Below are 15,034 nucleotides of genomic sequence, written 5' to 3' on the forward strand. Positions count from 1 at the left end.
AGAATTTCTTGCGTGTTGTTAAATTGAATCACAATGAACTAAAACCAAAAGCAACAACCAACAATGGTTTTTAATCCCTGTGGGAAGTTCCTGTGTTAGAACTGTGGCTAAACATGGCGCCTGGTCTCCCAAACTGACCATCAGTAACCATTTTGTCCAGCTCTGGGCTGAGAATGCCGTCCAGGGGTTCCTCTGAGAGGGTTCGAGGTGTTCTCCGGCCTGCCTGAGACTGGGACGCTACTGGGGAACTGTCTGCCAGGGGCCCAATGTCCAGACCAGCTGTGGAAACACACAGTCAATGCAAAAACAAATCATAACACAGACACATGTGCACACATACACAGCAACCAACAAAATACTGAGCAAGAACAAGATCAGAAATATAGAACTGAAGTGAGAACATGTTTATTGTCATAACAGCCTGTGGAACACAACCAAGACCAAAGACTATATGATTACAGCTCCCTGGGGTTCCTGTATTGTTTTAAAGGAACGTTTTAGGATATGTGAAAGTTCAGACAGGTCAGACTAATTCTGATTAAAGGTACACAAAGTCTGAAGGAAAATACTGTTCTAACCCCTACATTAGCCTTCCATTAAGACATTTCTTTTTAAAAGAAAGCCACGGAGCTTCTTTTGAAACATTTCTTTCAATTTGAATTACATAAGAATTTATCAAAGCACAACTACCAACATAACACACTCCTCTCCAACTAATGTCTGACACTTTAAATTATTTAAATAATTTCTTCTACACAAAACTAAATACCAATACAAGGATGGTTGCAAACATTGGTTGGCAACAGCAGTACAAAAACAAAATTATATAAGCCCTTAGAATATTTCAGACAAATAAAGTATTTCTTTTTCTTCTTCCAAAGAATGAAGGATATGAACTGCAGATGCTTTCTGCCATAAAGCCACAGGAATGAGAACTGAGGATTTCACCGTCTTCAGGAATTAGAAGGACATTTGCCAAGGCCTCTTGTTCTAAACTGCTCATTTCTTGAATACTAGGATGTCCTTGCCAATTTGTTTCTCTGCTATCTTGGAAACTTTTTCAATTAGGCAGATAAGAACTTGCGTTAGGGTATAGGAGGTTCACAAACAAAGACCCACACACCATAGGCGCTTGAGTGAATACCGTGCACGGTGTTAGGTAAGCACTAAGCAGTTCATGAGTGTTAAAACAATCTGAAATGGTTGAGAAAAGGTTGGTGTGAAGAAGCTTGTATACATGCACACTTAAATAGAGACACAGAGACGCTGTAAAAGGGGGAGAATGCACTAAAGCAAGGGATTAGTAGGCCAGAGCACCCTTACCAAAAGGAGGAGGTGAGCTGTCAACCTGGAAGGGGCAAAAATCAAGACCTACAAGAACCCAAAACCAGATCAAATGAGTGGGTGGGAAAAAAAAATAGTGAAGACAGCATAAGCACAACACACTTTAGATGATGCAAACAAAAAAGAAAACAAAAAAGGTGAACAAACAAAAAAATATTGTGATATTAAAAAATTATTAACGTAGTGGAAGCAAAAGATTGTTTCTATTTGGGGAAATTTCTAATTGAGGAGTGAAACTATTTTATATACCCACAGCTAGGTGACTATTAATAAAATCTTGCCACTGTGACTGCCTGTGAGATACATAACGCACCAGAGTCATTGCTTGGCTTTCCGAGCATTCCCAAGATGTCTGCATCAGTGTTCAGAACATCAGATAGATCAACTAATGGTTCCTCAGACGTCTCTGTAGATGCGGGGGAAAAAGGAACAAAAGAACAAAAAAAGGAAGAATACCAAACTGTCACAAATCATAATTGATGATGATGAACGGACATGAATGAGAGTTGGAACCATCTGTTTGGATGCCTCATGTAGAATTTGCTGTTAAAAATAAACATTAAAAAAATGTCACAAATAAAAAAATAAATAAAACCCCAAATGTACCATATCAGATGTATCTTTCCGAAGAATGTATACTAAAGAATAAGTTTAATTATATGAACTGTAAGGTTTTCTGTTTCATGGATTTCGTCAGTGAAGGCCTTGACTGATGTGAGTCATTCGACTTCTAGCTTTTTGTCTCATAATATAGTCTCTTCTAATAATTTTCTATTTTCTTCCTTAAAAAGTTGAAGTAAAAGTGTAATAAATAAATAAATCATCATTTTTTAAAGTCACAGTTGTCAAGGTTCCAGTGTTTCATTTTACTGAACTGTTAAAACTGCTGAGTTTCTTTCTTTTAAATGAGGCACACCAGATTCTGAAAGGCAAAAAAATCTGCAACCCTCTCAGGAATCCAGTATTCATTACTGTCACTTCCCAAGTCATCACGATGCCTTTAAACACAATGACAGCCTATTAAGCAAACTAACCCTAGTTTATGACAAATTGGTCAAATCAAACAGTAATTTTGTAATAAAAATCAAAAATTCATCTCTAAGAGCCAGGTAATTACTAATTAGACACGTGTTTTGTTTGATTCGTGCCAACATTAGAAGCTACCAAATGTCCAAATATGTGGACAGAGTGTATCAAGTTTGGGTATTTAAACAGGCTGGAACAAGACTGAAAATTGAATCAGCAATCATACCACATCCCTGTTCACCTGTCAGTGAAATGGTGGGATTGATTGATTTCAAACACAATCTAAGTCTACTTCTGCTACAGTCATCAGTCTTGGACACATCTATTTGACTGGAGTGCAGGGAGCGGCTAATAATGTAAAGCTGTGGCGCAAGTTACAAACTATCGGCACTGCGCTTTAAATAATAAATTAAACTACTGTTAGAATACTGGCAAGCTTCTAATCTTTAATTTTATGGCAGTTTATTTGCTAAAAACCTTTTCTATTTGGACTCAGTCCTGACAACACATTGCTATTATTCAGGATATTACACTTCTGTTTCTGGTTGTGCCATCCTTGAGGTCAGTACAAAGGGCATTTACGATTTTTTGAAAAACTTAGAGAAAGATCAAGAGAGCAAGACACACACAGTGAGTGTAGCAAGACAGAGTGAGCTTGCAAAGAGAACAGAAACTGAAAGTTCGCTGTATTTACTTCACTTTTGGAATTTAAGTATTCTTTAATTAGTTTAGATTTAGTTGGAGCAGCAGTCGAGGGTCTGAATGCTAATTATCAGAGATTAACCTCCAGCATTTTGGTCATGTATGAATGGGGAATATGCAATTTGAACATGTGTTCAGTAAACATGTTTCAAACCCATTCAGTTCTGCATGAAGTGGTTAATACTCTCATTGGGGCCAAGTAAGGACAAGGGAGACAAAATTCATTAAAACTTCATGCAACATGGACTATATGCTGTTTTACCCTTTTCCCAACACCTGCATTGCTTCTTTAAAAGCACTGGCCAAGTTCAGAGCATGCTCTGTCTTTGGTCATATCAAATATTTAGTGCAGTACAATGCTTTGAATCAGTGAATATTACATCTCTTGCCGTGGAGAACCAAAGTAATGTATATACATACGTGCTGCTGCTGGTCTGGGGGGAATGGATGTTGTTGATGCGCTAAGCAGAGGGTCTGATGAGGGATCCAGAAAACTGCTAGTGGGATGCTTCCTCTCCACTTGGCTTTGTCCGTCTTCTAGTAATCCTGATTCGACCCCCTGTTGCCTGCTCTGCTTGCTTTTGTCTAGCAGGTCCTTTCCAAAGAAAGCCTCCTGAACATGAAAACACAGGACACCAGCCAGTGTCACCTAATTTTTCTTGACATCATTCTTAGAAAACCATCTGCATCCATTTAAACCCCATGTGAACTTAAGTGAAACAGAAAAGCTTTGAAACTAACAGCGAGGTTACTCTTGGCCTCACCTTATCGGGCCAACCTCCCCCAACCACTTACACCCATAAGTGATCTGCTGTCCTGCTGCACCAAGAAACTAAAAGCCCAACCTGGTGCTGTCTTAATAACTAATGAAATAAGCTTCACTGTGTTAGACCTTTAGGTTAGACTCAATATCCCCCGTCACCCCTGTACCATGGTGGGATAAAGAGCAGCACTGACAGCTGCCGGTGGCTTAATGCATCACATATCCATGTTTTAGCCAACACAAGGTGACAGACAGATACTAACTGGGGACACAGAGCCTTGGAGTTACATCCATGGTAAGCTTTTGTGTGTCAATTCACAACTAAGATAGGAGCCGTTTAAAGGGTATGATCAAAAACATCTATCCTCTAATATGAGTATCTTTAGGCTTTTCCCCTTTAAATAAAAATAATAAAAAAGGCTCACAGAAGGCGCACTAAGCACAATAGTTCTGCAACTGGTTTCAAGGCATTGTACTTGGATGCACTTGAAATTCCAACCTTCCCAAGGGTGAGATAAAACACATTTAACAGCCATTTCATGATGTGATCAGACAATCTGCACAGGAGAGGAACGTTTGCACAATAATAAACTCATATATATATATATATATATATATATATATATATATATATATATATTTTTTTTAACTTAATATCCATTTCCAAAATTAAAAAAAGAACAAAAAATAGAATCAAGAAGTAAATCTATAAAATAAATTCCTCCATGATAGATATACTCCACAAGGTTAGCGTGATATAGAAATGTAACAATATATTCAAATTCTGTATATACAAGCAAACAGTGATGGACGCTATCATGGACAGCAGACCTGCAGGTAGGTTGGAAATGCCTCCTCCAGTTTTGTCTTCTTCTTTCGATATCGTTTCTTTATTTTTTCTGGAACTTCCGGTCCAGGGGGCGTCTCATCGACAGGAGTATCCGGCAGTGCCTCTGGCCAGCCTGTAATAAACAGAAAAAGTATAGCCACTCTCTTCTAGTTCTACAGTTATCTCTTATTTTGAAAGACAGATTCACGTACAATTCTGGTGCACAAACCTTCATCTTTTCCAATAAGATTCTCCGATACAGAGCCAGAAGAATCCTTCCTGCAGAGGGATCGTTTAGCCTTGCCCGGACCTTGGCCTGGACGGCTTCTTTGACGGACCATGAACCCACCGATACCTTTTAAGAAGTTATAAGAAATATATTTATAATACGTATAAACATTTTATTTGCAGTTATAAAGGTTACTCAATTTTCAATATTTTAAATATAGACTGTCCATTGTATTCAGCTTTCGGCAGAGAGGCCGTGAGATGGCAGTGCTTCGCTACAGCGTCGGCCATGTACTGCACCATTTTACGCTTCAGAGGAGCTGTCTCCTTCAATCAGGTGCCCTACCCGGCCGGTACGGTTTCCTCTTCCTCTTCTTGCCGCCGTCAGCCCCCTTGGAGTCATCTTCTGCTGGCTCTCGCTCCAGGCTTGAGTCAGACTTTGCCTCACAATCTAGGAGCTCCGCCTCTGTGAGAGAGAGACAGAGCACCCAGTGATGGTGAGTGACAGCCTTGCAGCAGAAAACATCCCAGCCAGACCCCTCAGAACAATGCCAGGGTCAATTCTTTGTGAACTCCACTTAGTGGCAGAATATTAGCCAGATTGAAATTAAGTTCACCAGTCCCATTAATCAGGACAGCAATTTCCAGTGAGGCCCCACCATCTCTTTTTGTAATCTCATTCCTAAAACATTTTATTAACTCTGAGTAAGAGGGAGAATTTCAATACATGTAAGTAAATATCACGCTAATTCTTTTACTATTAACTCAGGGGAAATCTATGCTTTTTGGCTAAATTTTAGTTTGACGTCCAGTCACACCCTGCTTTGAATATCCCATCTGCAATTATTCATCTTTTATCCATCTATAATTCCCTATACCTTTACTCATTAATCACATCTAGCTAGTTCTCGGCTCATGTTATAGCAGCCTTCACATCAAAATACAATATGTCATGTTGCTAGGCAACATGGCATGCAGCGATTGCAATTTTACACTGGGGTTAAAAGGATATCTTTGGCTTTTCTAGGCATTACTGCTAATATTTTTTTTCTTTTATCCTACACAACCAAAAATATACAAAACACCAGCCAGCTGCTACATATTTACATATGTAAATACATATGTAAGTAGATATGTAAGTAGATAAATGCAGAAAATGTGATAACAGGGTTAAAACCTTGGATAATCATCTGAAAATAAAGATGCTTCTGTGAAGACATGTACCTCTGTTGTCCTCCATGTCTTCATCACGAGAGAGCTCTGAGAGGGGGTCGACTGGAGCCTGAAGCACTGCCACGCTGTTCTGGTTAATGATCTTCAACTTAAGTTTTGGTTTGGGCTTCCTACGCCGTGACGCTGTAGCAGATAAGCTCTGGAGTTGGCAAAGTCCTGATTCTGTCAAACAAACACCATCCTGGGTGTAGGTCCTTGACAGATCTGAAACGACCAAAAAATGTTTGTGTGTAGTCAATAAACTGAGGTTGTGCAAGAAAACAAACAAACAAACAAAAAAACCCAAGTTGATCGTTTGTTTTCTGTTGTTCTTTTGTGACCTTACCAATTTCTTTAGCCTTTGTGACAATCTGTGTTACTGGTAGTGGCTCAGTGGTGTCTCTGATCTTGGTCACAACTGTAGGAACACAACATAGCCGCCATTAAAACAAACAAATGTCACAATTAAGGTGTGTTGATTTTCTCTTTTTGTTGAAACAACAAAATATGTTTAGCAAAGTTATGGTGCTCCCACCTTTAGTGGTCTTGAAAGTTCGGCACATTGTACAGTCAAAGCTGCTGTCTGCAGCTTTTTCTATGTCTTCCTCTGAGTGGAGACTTTGACATGACGCATGAAACCATCTGCGTACACAAAAAAAAGTCTTGATAAGAACCAGTTATTTTTGGAAAATTGGTTGAGAATGATCCTCTAGACCTGATAGGTTCGTAGAAAAACTACACACCTGTCACACTGGCGGCACTGCACGATGATTGTGCCTTCGCTGTAGTCTACCAAGCAAATTGGGCATGTTGAAAGGCTGGCACAGGGAGCACACAGGGTATAATTATTCTGCCACTCACACCTTAGGCCTGGGGTGGTGGCACCGCACTGCGTACAGGACACACACCTGCAGGAGACAGGAAGGACGGAGGTCATTTAACCCAGGTTACTTGAAAAAGGATAACACAGTTTTATCTGTGCTGCAAAATCCCTTCTCCTCCCTACATTGTCTTCATGATGCTAATGTGAAAATATTTTCTTTGTTTCCATCCCAGTCCATAAACATTTGTTGTTTCTTTGTGTATCTGATAACGTACACCATTTTAAACAGACTTAAGCAAGTAAGCATTACAAGGCAAACAGGAAAGGGTAAAACATGGTAAATTGCCTGCGCTGCTTGTAACAATAAACATGTTCAGTCATTTTCAGTAATTACCACATTAAATTTTAGTTTTAATTTAAATTACTGCCTGTCTGAAGCAAATTTTGGTGTAATGATCATAAAGCTACTCACCACTTGCACTTCCAGCTGTCCTTGGGAACATTTTGCAGTGGAGGGTCCAGGCAGTATGTGTGGTAGCTAATGTCACAGTCGTCACATAGCAGCAAGCGGCCAGGATCTGTGGCCTGACCACAGGCCTCACATACGGTACACTCCAGACAGCGCCAGCCTTTGCTTAGCACCACCTTGGTGATCTACGGGGAAATGACAAGGGGACAGTTTCATGTAGTTCAGTTTGCCAAATGCCATTTCTAATGTACAAACTCAACAGCGACATACTGTACCTTAATGCCGACACAGAATGGATGGTAGCACTGGCCACACTGCGCACAGGCCAGAAGACGGCCCTCTGCACCAAGACCAAAACTCCCACACACCACGCACATGTCCTGAAAAGGAAGAAGGACACTGAGTTTCCCAACTTCCCAAAGCAAGGGTTAGAAAAACCCCTAACACACTACCGCTTAAAACAAAACAAATGAAATCAAATAAAATCCGCAGCTGCTTAATTTAATTTTTTGCAGAATAGGAATTCCTGCCTATTGTCAAACCTTTTGTCAAGTCTGCTTGTCACATACAAAGGTATTTATATTTTTTAAAAAACACTTTTGTAAGAGACTGGCATGTTGATGTGCTGGTCCTTAGCAGAGCTACATGTTGTAGCTGTCTACTGTCACCAGGGGGCAGCGACAAAATATGTGGAATAACCCATAATTTGGGCTGTTCTTGTTATTGTTTGTGCAGTTGTCATTCCTTTAGCTTAGCTACTGCAGTGCAGAACAAAGATGTGACAACATACACATACAATAACATACTTTTCTAAAGTGAAAAGAAACTCAATTTAAAAAAAGAAAGAAAACTGCCTACTGCAGCCATTTTGGGGTGGGGTGGTTCAGAAGGTAGAAAAAGTCATCTGCTAATTGGAAGGTGGGCGGGTTGATCCCTGGCTGCTCCAGTCTGCATGTCAAATATCCTTGGGCAAGATACTGGACCCCAAGTTGCTCTGCGATGTGTTCACTGGACTATGAATGAGTGTGAATGTTAGCTAGAATGCACTTAAATGTAGGAAAAAAGTGCTTGCGTGAATGAGAAATGTTGTATAAAGTGCTTTGAGTGTAAAGTAGAAAAGCGCTATATAAATACCAGGCCATTTACCATTTTCTAAGCTTGTATTTCACACTTTATCATATTTATTTTTCCATTTTTTTCCACACCTCTCTCTTTTGTCAGAGGACTGCAAGCACGAATGACAGTACTGATTGCATTAAGCGTAAATAGCTGCGCTGATAAGCAGCGGTCTTCTTAAAATTCTCTAAAAATTAATGTACTACAATACAAACCCTAGTTTCTGCTTACTTCAAAGTCTTGATTAATATTTTGCAGAGACTGTCAGCAATCACTCATATTTTACAGAGAAAAACATCAGCACACAGATATGATTTGGGGTAGAGAAAGTAAGAAATAATCAAATTTCAGTGTGATCCTGTGTTATATAATTGACTGTGTTTCCTGCAGGCAGTATCTCCACAGGAATTAATGATCTCCAGTGGGAGAAATCTTTTTAAGCACAGACTGAATTGCAACCCATGAATTTTTGCACGTTGAAGGTCTGAAATTCAAAATGAACCATGTCTGAACACTTATGTGTAAACATAAAGAAAAAACACACCTGTTTTAGCGTAAAACTATCATTGCTGGAAAATATGACCACTGTGTTATGCATTGCATTCTCCTCTTCCTCCTTGATTGGGTATGGGTTTTCTATTGTGGTGACCTGCATATAAGGAGAGAAAAAAACCCCACAAAATAAACAAAGTGTGACAAACAAAGATAACGCTGCTTGGAATATTTCATTAGGGTCTATAGCTGAAGGGAAAACTAACACCAATTTTAATGTAGTGCAATATCTCAAACGGAAACAGCACATACCCCAGGGTTGATGCTGGGACTCACTCCATTTTTCCCTCTGGCCCTGCCACGTCCTGCTCTACCTGACAGACCAGCCCCTCTTGGCCGCCTCCTCCCGGGAAAGCCTGAGCCTCGCCCCTGTAGATAAAGAGACCAAAAATATAAGCTCTGATAATGACTACATCACATTTTACAAACTAAAGCAGGCAGACAAAAGCGCCAAAGTTGGTTTTATGCTTGCATATGCAATTGATCAGTAGCCAGAGATTTAAAAGGTTTCTTTTACCCTCTGATATATTATTTGAATCTTTTTTTTTTTTTTTTACTGCCCAGAGAGGTAATGATTTTCTTTGTTTATATGGATGCAAGCTGCTACTGAAAGTACAGCCCGCACGATGAGTAATTTACCTATTGCAGTCTGTTAGTAATACTTGGCTTTAATGTGTTTTTTAAAAGAACTGTCAGCTTGTTTTAAGGGTCAAAACTACATTTCAGAAATATGTAACATTTGATCATCACGTCAGTGTTTGATATGATGGGGGAAAAAATCAACCTGGTTCTTGACATTCTGATAATTCATGGAAATGACTGTTATTTCAGAGGTACACTTCCAGACAACCAGCATGGGAGAAAGTGAAAGAGGCCTCTGAACTGCTGTTACAGAGTTCCACTCTGCCTTTTGCACCTTTCTGACAGCAGGTCTCTAGCTAATCACGAATGACTGACTTATGTTTAACTGAACTTCTCAGTCCCTGCCCTTAAAATCCCACAGTTGGCCCTGATCCCAAACTCAGGTCTCGCCTATTCAATATTCCTCCTAATAGGCGCACTGTATGATGGTATTTAACCTGAGTTACACCCCCTACCATAGAGTACAAATTAACCCTTACCCAGTATTGCTAAGAGTAATGGCTGTCACCATGGCAACAAACTGGCTTAGACTTCTCATAGAGTCAAAATCTGAGAGGAAAAATGTACTTTAATAAATACAGCTACTTGAATGGGTTTAAGTACAACACAGAGTACACATTAGTGCATTGCTGACAAAGAGGAAATGGAACACTCAATGCAAGGATCAGCCAATTATCTGAGCTAATATTCAGCTTTTTGTTCCTCCTCTCTCTTTTTTTTTTTTACCATTTTATTTTATTATCTTGATCTAAAAATGTGTTACTTTGGCTCTCATGTAACTTTGATGTATCTGTAGTGACCGCTTTGTGGTCTCAATGCCCTGCCCACAGCTCCCCGTTTGGTTAAATGTAACACTTACAGCTACTGTGCAACAAGGCAGGTGCAATGCACCTGGATTCTCATGAGACTATGATCACAATCACAAAAGAATCCATCTTGACTAGCTTTAGCTTTGTGACTGTAGCTGAAGTTTTTTTCCACCAAGTCTTTACCATTCAAACTGTTGCCCTTTCTCTCTTTGTATAATCTGTGAACCTCCGTACTGATATGATAAAATGGCGATAAAAACTGACACAGTTGTACACTTGTGCCTGTAACCCAGCCATGGCAGCAGCAACAGAATGCTTTAGGTTACAAAAATCGAGAAGTGTACAACCAGCCAAAGTGACACCAAAATGGCCGCAAGCGCCAGCGGATGTGACGTCAAGGGAGCAAGCGGTGAGAATAAAAGTGCCATTAGGCATAACATAAGAGACTTGTTTTTATTGATAGCCTGCGAGGTTTTCTTTGGTATTCTTTACAAAAATGGCAAAAATTGTCTAATGAAAGTCTAACCACCTAGCCAATAAATGCACATGTACCCTCAGTGCAATTGGTAGCTCTTATTCTGCTCTCTAGCATTGGTGAGCTCAGCATAGCAGCACCCTTTAGCTTACACCGGATTGCCAAGACAGGACCTTCACTATTAGCTGTAGCAGCTTCCTTGGGAAGAAGCTACAATACAAGGTCCTCCACAATAGTAGCTTGGTCATTGAGCCAGTGGAAATTGGTTAACAGAAACTAAACATCAACATGAGAACGAGAGGTCTGTCTACAAGTAAGTAAGACAGCCGATGGCTCTGGAGGATGAAAAAAAAAAAAACACCTAAATGAACTGGCGAATAAATGTAAAATACTTTACTGACCCAACTGGGTAAAATCTCTACATGGGAGCTTTTGAAACTCCTCACTGCAGCTGGTTTTTCCTCTTCGCCAAGCACTGTGCCCTACAGTATGTTGCCCTGATGGTTTGAAGTTAGCTTTTGGATTGATGTTGATAAACATATGGGTTCATCAAGTATTTTTTTAGAGGAAAAAACAAAAACTAACACTTGCTAGATTGCTCTGTGTAAGGTCTGAAATTAACACCAAGAACCAAATGTAGGTAGATTTTCCAAAAACAGTAAAATAATACCTCCAGTCACATAATTAAATGTCACATAATTTAAAAAACAAAAACAAGAAGATCATGCTAAATGTGTCAAACCTTGCTATGTTATAGGGCCCAATGCCCTATAACATTTTTTTAATCTGTTTTGAGGTTTCCCTCTCTCTCTCACTCACTCACTCTCTCTCTCTCACACACACACACTTTCCACACCTGTATTCTGCAAAGGTCCGCTCCTACTGCATTTCTGATTCTGACATTTATTTCTAACCCTAACGATCAAACTATAATTATCTCTGGGGCATAAGTGGAGCCCTGTTAAATACGGCATATTGCTACAAAGACTGTACTCCCATGATCTATTAATTACAACAAGAATGTCCAGTTTTCCAGTTACATCAAACATGTGTCATTAATAGCTTTAGTGGTACAATACATTGAAAATAACAAAAAATACAACCTATTTGTATTACAATAGCATAAATAAGAGGATTTAACAGTTATGCATTGTTGTTATTACTCTAAACTGTTTTAGCCACTGTCTTTATTCTGCAAATGCATATCCATTTCAAATGTTGTTTGTCTTCAGCTTTGAATCCATCTGCATTTGTTTTTTCCTCCTTCACTCAGGATTATGCCGCTGCTGGCAAACAAAAAGTCTTGAGTAATGCATTACCTTCACTTTCACCTGCTTAACGGCTTTTTGCTGTGTTGCGAGTATCTACCTGAACAAGGTTCAGAACACAGAAAGCAAACTATAGAAGAAATACAGAAGCAATGTAACCAGAGAAAACAAACCAGTAGACACAGCTCCTTTTGTGACCTTAAATTCTTGCAGTGCACCTCTAGTTGGCCTTTTCTGTATTCTCATCGTAAAATTTATTTTCTGTTCTTAAATTCACTGCAGCAATTGAGCCCTTCCGAAATTAACCAGCAAAATAGCATTATAGTCTGCTAACAGTACCCAGCATTTAGAAAATGTTGAGTTATTTGTGTTACATTTTAAGTTTTACAAAATGTTGTGTGCCACATTGTCTATCCTGTGTGTTATTAATTGATGTGTTCAGCTAAGATAATATGGGTCCCTGTACTACACAGCGCTTCTCGCAGTATCAAAAAACATCATTGGGGATACAGTGCTGAGAGCTACAGTACTGCCACCCCCGTTTCTTTACATTTAACAAGGAAAATGGCCATGACAGAGTCTGCATGTTTTTTAGATGGCTTATGGACACTTTCTGGTAAAACAGTGAGTGTCCATAGCCATCTAAAAAAATGACTCTCCTGACCTCCTCCAATCATATTGACAATGATCTGAACCAAAAATTAAAAAATTTGGTTTTAATCACCCCGTCAGACCTATTGCAGCTTTACAGACTACACTTACAGACTGTTACAGGACTTTCAGTTCAGTCAGTTCTTATGTAACATGGACTATCTTCACCTCTTCTCCCAGTTTCCCTTCCTTATGAATGGTTTGGCAGCCATCCTTCCACTGAGATTATTTCTGATGAGACTTGAGTGAACAATATATCGATCAACTGAAGGGTGAGATGCATCTCTTCAGGTACTGTGCCAGGTCTTTGCTGATTCTCCCCCCCCCCAGTATGGCTTTCACATACTGTTCATGTACTATAGAAACTTCCTTAGCCTTGTCACTTTTCTTTTGTTCGCCACAAACCAGTTTTCTCAAATGTGTTTTTAAGGGCACACTACATACAATGCAAGATATGCCAGGATTTTAGCTAAGCCCTTTGTGAATAATTTTGTTGGTGCATAAATATGCCTGAATTACAATTTAAGACACAAGATACAATTTAAATTTATTCTTAGCTAAATTATCTGCTGTGGGCAAACAACACTGGTTCATTCCGTGAACCAGTCCCTTTTTTTAAAAACCTGAATGATTCATAGATCAGTGTTAAGTGGCTTAATAAACAAAAACATATGGAAATGGTCAGGTACAAGCACTAAACTGAAAATAAGTGAAAAAACAGCCAATGTCCAAAGAAAACTTTAAAAGAAGATCACAAAGGCCGATGAAAAATTGTTCATGATCACTTAAAAAAAAACAAAAAATAATAAAGTCTGGCAAAATATAAAGAAATGAAGAGGCTGCTCGAGATTTTTGAACTGCACATCTTGAATTTTGGCTTCCAGAATAGCGGCATGTTAAAAAATAATTACATAAATAAATAAAAGCACTATACCATACCCTTGATTACGCAATTCCAGTCTGTAAAAGCACAAAATTATCTTGTTTGTACAGAGGAATATTTCACTTTCACCCTAAAAACGTCATTAGCTTAGTCATTGGTATGCGACTACCCCTCTCACTTTAAGATTACAGTAATTGTTGTTGTTGGCTTCAGTACACATTAGTGACATTCAGGAACACTCAGGGAGTGCGCGTCACTTTGGCAAACAGAGGGCTAACAGAGGGCAGCTGCTGCCCTGCCGTCTCTGGTGAGCCATGGTATTTACCACTCTGATGCTCCAGCCGGGACTGCCAGAGGACTGCCTGGTCTTTAGGACGTCCCAACCCTCTGGCTGGTCTGGTGACCAGGACAAGGGTGAGCTCACACTGCTATGGGGACTCCATGCACCCTAAGGTAAGGAGGGGTGGGTGAGAAAGTGAGAGAGGGAGAGAGGGAGGGAGGAGGGCGACAAAAATAAAAGAAAAAAAATGCAGCAACTTAAAAACCAAGCCAGCAAAGAAACAAAACATACAAAGAAAGATGTTAGAGAAATGTAGTGAGCTCCTACTGTAGCCATTTGGGAATCACTCAATACACACCCAAACTGTGCAGAGGTACAAGAGAGCATCTGATATGCCAGACTAGAAAGAGGATGAGTTATTAGGTTGCATTCTCTGTTAAAGCGAACCCTTTCATGCACATGAACTTAAGAAGTATCTTTGGAGAGCATCACTGTGTTAGTTGCTTTTCAAGCAGCAGAATTTGCCAGGGGTATCAAGGCACCATAAAGCAGGAAAGGAGGCCCTGTTACCTCTTGCCATGACAACAGAGTACATTTGGCATGTTGACAAAACAGGGGCACTGCGTCAGTACCTCAGTAGACGAGTGTATCAGATAAAAACATGCTAAATAGAAAAGCAGCATTCAAATTTTTTGGGAAGAGATTTCTCCTGGCCTTGTGTAACAAATTAGTTCATATGTTGATTTTAGAAATGGGATACATGTAGAAAGAAACGGTGCCAACTGAGTTAGTCTACCCTCACTGGCATCATTCACAGTGTATTACAGTCATGAGTGTAATTTATTGTGTATTTATTTTTACATTATAAACTCTAAACACTAATATTATAAGATTAAATGTTTTTTTTTTTAATATAGCCACAAGTCACTCACTGTCACTGATGGTGTAATAATGAGATAAAT

The 15,034-nt window shown here is 39.4% G+C and overlaps 1 protein-coding gene across 8 annotated transcripts in view; it reads right to left on the minus strand.

Moving 5' to 3' along the window:
- The window catches only part of kmt2cb (lysine (K)-specific methyltransferase 2Cb), an 81,287-nt gene that overhangs the window by 23,165 nt on the left and 43,088 nt on the right, over positions 1–15,034 (minus strand). For 4 of the 8 annotated variants that reach the window (XM_085139835.1, XM_085139841.1, XM_085139834.1 and 1 more), the window contains 16 exons: positions 14,118–14,240; positions 9,317–9,433; positions 9,057–9,161; positions 7,672–7,776; positions 7,400–7,581; positions 6,848–7,012; positions 6,640–6,746; positions 6,451–6,522; positions 6,117–6,329; positions 5,239–5,358; positions 4,894–5,019; positions 4,667–4,797; positions 3,493–3,685; positions 1,658–1,750; positions 1,324–1,371; positions 139–279 (listed from right to left, as the gene is read on the minus strand). In XM_085139835.1, coding sequence (XP_084995961.1) covers positions 139–279; positions 1,324–1,371; positions 1,658–1,750; positions 3,493–3,685; positions 4,667–4,797; positions 4,894–5,019; positions 5,239–5,358; positions 6,117–6,329; positions 6,451–6,522; positions 6,640–6,746; positions 6,848–7,012; positions 7,400–7,581; positions 7,672–7,776; positions 9,057–9,161; positions 9,317–9,433; positions 14,118–14,240 — 2,041 coding nt within the window. The remainder of the gene's footprint in view (positions 1–138; positions 280–1,323; positions 1,372–1,657; positions 1,751–3,492; positions 3,686–4,666; positions 4,798–4,893; positions 5,020–5,238; positions 5,359–6,116; positions 6,330–6,450; positions 6,523–6,639; positions 6,747–6,847; positions 7,013–7,399; positions 7,582–7,671; positions 7,777–9,056; positions 9,162–9,316; positions 9,434–14,117; positions 14,241–15,034) is intronic. The other 4 variants (XM_085139839.1, XM_085139837.1, XM_085139836.1 and 1 more) reach the window with 4 other exon arrangements.

The sequence above is a fragment of the Neolamprologus multifasciatus genome, chromosome 18 (genome assembly GCF_963576455.1).
Source record: "Neolamprologus multifasciatus chromosome 18, fNeoMul1.2, whole genome shotgun sequence".
Classification (NCBI taxonomy): Eukaryota; Metazoa; Chordata; class Actinopteri; order Cichliformes; family Cichlidae; genus Neolamprologus; species Neolamprologus multifasciatus.